Source organism: Rhamphochromis longiceps, linkage group LG6 (genome assembly GCF_057381845.1).
Source record: "Rhamphochromis longiceps isolate RC_006_pf linkage group LG6, R_longiceps_female_GT1.1, whole genome shotgun sequence".
Classification (NCBI taxonomy): domain Eukaryota; kingdom Metazoa; phylum Chordata; class Actinopteri; order Cichliformes; family Cichlidae; genus Rhamphochromis; species Rhamphochromis longiceps.
The window spans coordinates 27,020,806-27,029,451 of record NC_140562.1 but is presented as its reverse complement, the minus strand read 5'-3'; the positions used below and the strand labels follow the sequence as shown (position 1 = coordinate 27,029,451).

Here is an 8,646-nt window from a genome sequence, read left to right as displayed (position 1 = left end):
AGTAAAAGCATACCTGCGTAGAAAAAAGATACGTATGCACACTATCAGTCATGGATCGGCCTCCCCAGAGCCCAGGTTGTACATGTTGTATTTCAGAGTATGTTTAAACATGAAAATGTAATATAAGTCTTTAAATATCCAAATAATCAGGCACAACAATATAGCCTGGTCTGGGCTTAGCATTTCTGAAGCACAGCAATCTAATCACACAGTGACCAAACCACAGGACACAAATGCATGAAAAATCAATACCAAAATAACACAAAATAAAATTAAAACACATCAATTATCACATATTTTAGCTGATTTATTTATTTCTTAAACATGTTAAGCCATCCATTGCCATGCTGGCAACAGTTACACACCAGATAAGGAGTGGTGCATTGCATTGACATCATACGTTTTGTCGAAAGAAATGTTTATCATATTTTCCCTTTTAAAAAAGAAGAGACAAATCAGTCGAAAAGAGCAAACAGTAGGGATGACAAAGACACTGCCATTGTCCTGCAGTGGTAAGACCACTGGCTAGCAGAAGCACTGATCGCCAAGGAAGACATCCCAACATTTATTACAGTCCATTGCACTTTCTCTCCTTCAATTTTCTGATACCATCCTCTTGCCTTGGTGCAACTTTTTCATTACAGTGCTTCCAGACCTATTAGTCCGACCACCAGTTTGTATCACTTGACCTGACAGAAGGCAAACCTTCTAGTGCTTTTGTGCCATCTTCATCATCTGCACCACCTCTATGCAATTGGCAAAATAACACACTGATATGACAAGAATAAAATGACAAAAGAAACCCTACATACAGTTATACAATACAAGTACAAACGTTATGAAAAATGAGCTTGTTTTCGTCTTATTTTTTGTACAAAATGTAAGTGGTGCTTCGGCAACCCGGAGTTTATTCTCCTCCTCTTAGATATGAGATTCCGATATTTGGATGGTAACAATAACAATGTTATTGTTTTTACAACAGTTCCATGATGCTGGAGGACATTAGAAACATTTGGACAGGACTGATGCACAACATTAACAAATACAAACAAACAAGTCAGTGACTGACAAATCAAACAGAAGATATAATAGTTTCATATGATCTTAGCACGATAACACCCCCCTCCCCCCACCATGCACTACACAATAGTCTTGGATTTTCATATATTACATATATGCTACATTCTCTTATTTCTTATTTCACTTATATAAAGGCAAACATATCTCAACGCAAGTGTAAGCTGCTCTGCTTTTCTTTACATTTAAATTAGTACTATAGATTGAAATCTGACAATTTAAACAGTATGACTTAGCTCATAGCAAACATAAATGTAGCTCATAAACTGGATTTTACGTAAACTCTTAAGTCCTCTGATAGCAAGAATAGCAATTTCAGTATTTGTTTTTGTTGTGTTTTGTGTTTTTAAACCAACAATCACAATGTATATACATCACCAGAACTAAAGCAAGCTCAATTTTTAACATTCTGATCTTCCAAATGTTTTTGAATTGCACACACATAAATACACATAAAAATACATAACTATTTTTTGGGGAGAGGTTACAGTTGTAGATCTTTAAACATCTCTATTTTATATTTAAAATGCATACCAAAACATCTTAAAAAAACAAACAAAAAAGATTTTTTTCTCAATATGCTTGTTTCATAATGTCCAAATACGGTGTGCAGCCACCCAGTGGTGGTTTCGAATGATGTCCATTAATAAAATGCCATAACAGTAAAATGTAGTAATACTTGTTTCCTGTGGTATGTCATATCCTTATGGAGGGGTCAAAGAGCAGTCATGAACTCCACTAGATTTGCTGATGAGGGTTCTTTTTTCTTTTTCTTTTTTTTTTATGTGACCACATGTTGATGTTCCATTAACTGAAAAGACAGAGAGCAACCATGTGAATCTTTGCTGACAAGACAGCATAAAAAGGATCTTTTGAGAAAACATATTAAGCCATGTAATGGCATGAAATGAAAAGCACACATCAGTGAAAGTGAAAAGTACTGGCATGGTACTGGCATGCAAACAGCTCTGCGATACTGTTTACTGGTAATATCCCAGAAATGCCAACAAGACACTTGCACAGGTGTGTTCAAATATAATGCCAATATTTATACTTAACCTTTGCAAAGCAAACAGTTTATACACGATATTATGATCATGCCATGCCAAGTGAACATTTCCCAGGCTCTCAATTCAAAACAAATCAGCAGGAGTTCTTTCACTTTTAAAGAAAGTCTGCACGGAATGCTTAAGGTGATATTTTATGTTATACAACTACAGTTTCAGCGCATTAAACAGCCCCGATCAAAAGTTTAAGAACACTTGAAAATGGCAAAAAATCATATTTTGCATGGTTGGATCTTAACAAGGTTCCAAGTAGAGCTTCAACATGCAACAAGAAGAAATGGTAGTGAGACAAAACGTTTTTTTGAGCATGCAATTAATTAAAAACAACGGTTAAACTGAAACAGGCTTTATGGATTTATGGATTTATAAACTATTCTAATCTTCCCAGATAGAAAGAAAGAAAAAAATCATCAAAAATCATTCAGAAACTTTTTAGCTACCGGTGCTCGTAGCACTGGTTTACATAATCTAGCTACAATACCGTCCAAACATATAGAGCCACCATGCATTTATAATATTTTGCTTCCATGGAGCCAGATTTTCTTTCTTTCCAAATTGGTCTTTAGCAATAATTCTCCTGGCTTTCTGAAGTTTTTTCAGTTGTTTTCTTTGCACAGTTATTCGACCTGGCCACTTTCAGAAGATGATTTGTTGTTGTTGCTGCTGTGGTTTATTTTGATTTGTGTTTACTTATTAGGCCACACAAATGAGACTATGAATTGTTCATTCATAAAAAGGTACCTTGCTGACAGAATTAACTAACCAGTGTTTGTCTACATATAACAGAGAAATGAACAAAGAACTAACTTTTGTATCTTTAGGCACCTTGTTACTGAGAGCCTTGTGGAAAAACAGTTCCTGAAGACCACTTAAAGATATTAGAAGAAAGCTAGCTAAGACAGTTCAGATTGTGTTGGAGAATAAAGGTGGTCACACCAAATATTGGCTTTGAAGCTTTGATAAAGTGATAGAGTAGGAAGCCCAGGACATAGAGGGGGGTTGTGGTTAAATTAATATTACATCATACCGTAATACAGAAATTCCCTGCTTTCTCAATAGTGAAGTGATAGCTGGTACTTATTTTTTATCTTAGTAGGAGTAAGGAAACTTCGGGGAAATTCAAGAGCGACAATGCCAAGCCTGGTATAATTATTTTTGCTCTAACAATAAAAGGATGTCGCTGAATCACAAAAGAACGCACACTTCATCGAACAGCTCATCCTGGTTACCTCCCTTTTTTCACCAAGCAGAAGCAAGAATGTTTCTCTAGAGGTAAGCATTTAACATCTAGAAATATAAAGAATGCTTCCTGCTTAAAGTACTACGACAGCTTCGTTTTCATATTCTACTTAATAATTCCATTCTCGCCGTTTCTGTTGTAATACTATATATGCAATAGTGCATATGTAAAACAGTCTTCAAGGTTTTCTGACTGCCCCTTTTCTGTTTCTTTGTCTCATCCACTACATTGGACAACGGCAAGTTTTATACCAATGTACTACAGCTTGATCAAAACATGAATTGAAGTTGAATATGTTGAGCTCGAATTCCACACAATGGTAGTATGTATATGAAACCTCATACCTTAATTTTTAAAAGAGTAGAAGAATATAGGTGCAGATAAACAGAATCATTTTTCTAAGCATAATTCCACGATCGTTGTTGGTTATATTCTGTAATATCATTTCCTACAACTTCATCTGAATAATGTTTGATAATTAAAAAATAAATTCAATGTCAAACAGATGTTTAAGTGTTTAAACAGATAATTATAATTACTGACTGAAATAAGCTATGCGGCTGGTTAAGCACAGAGAGTGTGCCCTCTATTGATTAGGTGCAACAGCCAACAGTGATCATACCCCGGAGCCCACAGCTGCATTACATTAGTCAGGTGGTACATCTATTTTCCTAAAACACATTTTCAGCTTTGCAGTTCTTACTGTCTCTTACTGGGGGATGCTGGGCGAGCCAGAGCGATGAAAGTGAATGTTCTGCCACTTTCCATCACGGCGGTGCCAAACTCGGGTCTCCTCAGACTGCATGGTGCGAGGCATGCCACTGCCATCCATGTATTGGGTCAGCCGAATATAGGCAATACATGCTGCATTTTCCCCAATAAGGTGCACATGTGGGTTCAATAGGATGGTGTGAACTGGCTTATTCCCTTTGGACAATGCTGCAAATGAAACAGAGAAAGATGCCACACAATATGTGAATGTTATGGGTAGTATTTCCCCACTTTCCACACAGAGTTGGCTAAGAATTGCTCCTTTTTATGTTAATATTATACAGCAGATACAGTTGCATCAAAAACAAAATGCTGATTCTTCTTTGGAGTATTAACTGATATGAAATCAGAGCAAGTGAAGTCTCCATATGTTGATGCTGGATAGTGGACAAGCATGGGGTTGCCAAGTGATTGAGGTTTCTGGGGCATATCTGGTTTATCTGAACTATTTTTACCCAGACTGAGGACATTCTGCCATTTATAGCAGTCATTATTCATGAGTGATTTTTTTTTTTTTGCTCCAAGGTTAGTCAATGCCCTTGTAGTTTAGCAGCAAATATGAACAAACTGAACTAACTATTGATATAGGACAAACAATCCAGTCCAACTCCAGTAATGTTCCTATAATATTGTCTTTCAACAATCCGAATAACTCCTTGGTTGTGAACTGGACTTTGTTATTTTAGGTATCTTAATCATATTATCCCTTTTTTGTGCATTATGTCCTCCAAATAAAAGTTTCCATAGCTCTGTGCACACATTTATCATTTTGACAAGCTTAAGTCAACTATTTACAAATTTATGAACTGGTGTTGACATGCACAGATGTACTTGATAGTGTGAATGTTGAAAAGAAGATTAATATGTCATACATTTGTTTTCCTCAAGTAGGGCTGGGCCATATTATACCGTTCACGGTAATACCGGTATAATGTTAGGCAACGATAGGAAAATGAAATATCGCGATAGAATATGAGTAAAACGCGCATGCGCAGTGCCTTTGTTTTCATACGCACATGGCCGATTGTTGAGTGAAACAGATGAACCAGAATTGGTTTGTAAAAATGGTGCAACTTCCGTGATGTGGAACTGGTTTGGTGTTTGTCCGTCAGATACACGACAAAGCACATTTTTTTGCAGAACATGCAAGCGGCCATCATTATTGTCGTATTTGTCGGACTAAGATGCTCTTAAATCTGGGAGTAATCTGGGTCCTAAACTCCGTATACTTCAGGTCAAACGAACACTGCAGCATCACTAAGAGTTAAAAACTGTCTAAATTCTTTCATCTTTAATAAAACGATCAGCATTGCTGCTTTACCAGGTGTAACTATGAAGTTTAACTTCCAGGCATCCATGAAAACAAAATGTATTACATTTAACGGAGTTAGAAGCTAGCAGGAAGCTAGCGGAAGTTAGCTCGCTAGTTTCGCTAGTTACCTAAGCATGATATAGCATGTTCTGACTGAGAGATTTCTGAAAAAAATCAAACGTACAGCTCTGCTATCACTTCCAACATAAATGAAGACAGAAAACTAAACAGCAGTGACGTTTGTAGGGTTACTGAAGTTGGGCTAGCTGGTATATAATGATGTGCTACGTGATCGCTAGCGACACAGCTATGTTAGCATAACATAAACAGTGAAGCTGGAGGACGAACACTAACACTTTTCCACTTATAAAAGTTAACGTTAAGGTTCCTCATGGTTAGAGACAAATGCAATCGCATGGCAGGATGCTGTAAACGGACCAAACTTCAGTCAGGAGAACAACTGAGATAATCCATCCACAATACGAGGTTAGTCATTAGTATACTGCAACAACATGGGAATAGAGCAGCTGCCAGAGAATTCAACATTAATGAATCAATGGTACAGAATTGGAGGAAGCAAGAAGAATGAGTTTAATAAAGTTTGATTTATCTGACTGCTTTGTTTCGCTTAATGTGCCTTATAATCCCGTGCACCTTATGGTCCGAAAAATACGTACTGCACACTGCAGTTTAATGTTGCAAAGCACCTCTTTTTAACTTCAGTGGATATTATACATGGTTATGCTCAGGATATGTCAGCCCATTTCTACTGGAAATGCCTTTTGGTTAAACTTTCAGCAAGGAATTTGCATTTGCACTGTTACATTTTTATAAAGCTTTAATGTACATAAAAACCAGCTTCTTGTTTAAGTGAAAATAAATGGAAGGTTGTCTTTTTGCGCTAGTAATGTTGTGGAGTTGTATTTTGTCTCGCATCAATTATATCGTCAGTTATATCGTTATCGCAAATTTTCAAATATATATCGTGATAAATATTTTTGGCCATATCGCCCTGCTCTATCCTCAAGGTCTTTTTTTATTTGGCTTGTTTCTGTTTTATCAGCTCCCTAAAGAGGGATTTCTATTGACAGCTCAGATTAGTAGTTGCAGTTATTTAGAATAGAAATATCCTTTATTGTCCCTCATTGGTGAAATTTAGCTGTTCCAGCAGCAAAGTAACCACCAGATGGAGAATGCAGATTCAAAAAAATTAGTTAGCAGTCTTAATGTTCGACTTTGTATTAAAACAAACTACAAAATGAAATTTTTTGTTCCTCCAGTGTAGTATATTGATTGTGTTTGGTCTCTTCAACCATATGTTTTCATCAGAACATTTAATGTAAACATGCAAGTTCTCCCCTGCTGAAAAATCAACAGTTCTCCAGACTGTGACTGAGATAAACAACTTGTGCATTAGTTCATTCATCTTGTCATACCAATGTAAGCAAACATATTTATACTAACTCTCTGTGTTTAACCTCCTAAGACCCGAACTCTTTCATGGTATGCATTTTTAATTTCTCTTTGCTATTTGGGCTGATTGGGACCTGATGAATGTAAAAACAAAGAATTACCAGATTTTTTTTACCTGACTTTTGTTTCTGAGAAAAATGAGATCAACATATGAGGACATTCGTTTTAAATTTTGATAGAACAGTGGCAGTAGAATGGCCTCGTACGTGGATATCAGGCCCTGGTAGAGCAAAATTTTGTATTTTGGTCTAGACAACCCAAAATGTGATGTCCACATATGTGGACACCAGGTCCTAGGAGGTTAAAGACTCCAGTACTGTTACTTAAACATAATCCTTAATTACTCCTAGTATCAAATGCTGATTCGAGGTCAGCCAGCTGTTTCTAACTCTTACACTAAAAGCTGGTAGATTTTAGTTGCAGATATCTTTTGCATAAGCAAAAGTTCTCTTCAAATTCTCTTTTTAATTCTGCAAATTCTCTTTCTAATTCCATTTTAATTTGTCAAATGTTACCCAGGTTGTTAGTAGTTTATCGATTTTCTTTTGAAATGCAGAAATTGCAGGCAATTCTCCATATGAGTCCTCAAGATACTGCTAGAGCAGCTTTTTTTCTAAAGTTAGAATTAATCGTCTTGAACCTACCATTTTCAAAATAAAAGCGATGGAAGTCATGTCCTTCCACGAGGTTGCCCAGGGCCTCAGGCTCAAAGGAAGTCAAACCAGGATCACAAATTTTCCTGTTCCACCAGAAACATAATGTAGCATCAGCAAAGAAGACAAGCAAATAAGTCTATGAAATTATATATATATATATATATATATATATATATATTAGGGGTGCAACGATACTCGTATCGATATTGAACCGTTCAATACAGTGCTTTCGGTTCAGTACACATATGTATCGAACAATACAAAATAAAATTTTAATTTATTTTATCAACTTTCCTTCTGACGATGCTGTCTGTGTTGAGCGCTCAGTGGATCAGCGCTCGACAGTGCAGCCTAGGCGGAGTAGTCAAACGCAGATTCACTGAGTGCAGGGCAAGCTAGCAGACAGAAGTTAAGCTCTCCTTGCAACATGGCAAATTGAACCTCCCCCACCCTCATTCAGATCTGGCGTTTGGAACTATTTTGGTTTTCATGTGACGTATGACCCTGAAGGTAAGCGCGTCATGGACTAAAGTAAAACAGTATGTTGGATGTGCCAGGCAATGCTCAATTACATGGGTGGGAGCTAGTGTGTTAGCGCAGTTAGCTCGTTAACGTGTTGGCCGTCCAGCCCCATGCAAGGGCGATCCGTGGTAGCTCGTTAACGGAGATTTGCCGTGTTGTGGCGTTAACGTCATTTCAACGAGATTTACGCTGACAGCACTAGTGGGAACACAACAAATATGACTGCACATTTACGCCGACATCATCCTAGTGCAAAGACAAGTGGAAGCAGACAAAAACAACAAGCACGCATGCTACAAACTTTACCCGAGTCATTTAGACAGCCGTTAGCACATGATTCTCCTTATGGGGACCTGATATGTTTAATATGCTGCTGAGAATATAGCCCAGAAGAAGCGTATAGTATAGCTTTTATTTTGGAAAGAGCCATTTCTCTATAATAAACTCTCTTTTCCAAAGATGAGTGATTCCTCAATCAGATACAGGGCTCGCAAAATCGAATGCCCGACGTCCTGGGGCTAGCGATTT

The 8,646-nt window shown here is 37.2% G+C and overlaps 1 protein-coding gene across 17 annotated transcripts in view; it reads right to left on the bottom strand.

Annotated features, from left to right (window-relative positions):
• Positions 1 to 286: 286 nt before the first annotated feature.
• Positions 287 to 8,646, bottom strand: part of camk2d2 (calcium/calmodulin-dependent protein kinase (CaM kinase) II delta 2) — a 51,552-nt gene continuing 43,192 nt past the window's right edge. For 14 of the 17 annotated variants that reach the window (XM_085409984.1, XM_085409974.1, XM_085409982.1 and 11 more), the window contains 3 exons: positions 7,585 to 7,679; positions 4,098 to 4,323; positions 287 to 1,888 (listed from right to left, as the gene is read on the bottom strand). In XM_085409984.1, the coding sequence (XP_085266110.1) occupies positions 1,885 to 1,888; positions 4,098 to 4,323; positions 7,585 to 7,679 (325 nt within the window). In that variant the 3' untranslated portion in view covers positions 287 to 1,884. Of the gene's footprint in view, positions 1,889 to 4,087; positions 4,324 to 7,584; positions 7,680 to 8,646 lie in introns of all 17 variants that reach the window. The other 3 variants (XM_085409975.1, XM_085409983.1, XM_085409990.1) reach the window with 1 other exon arrangement.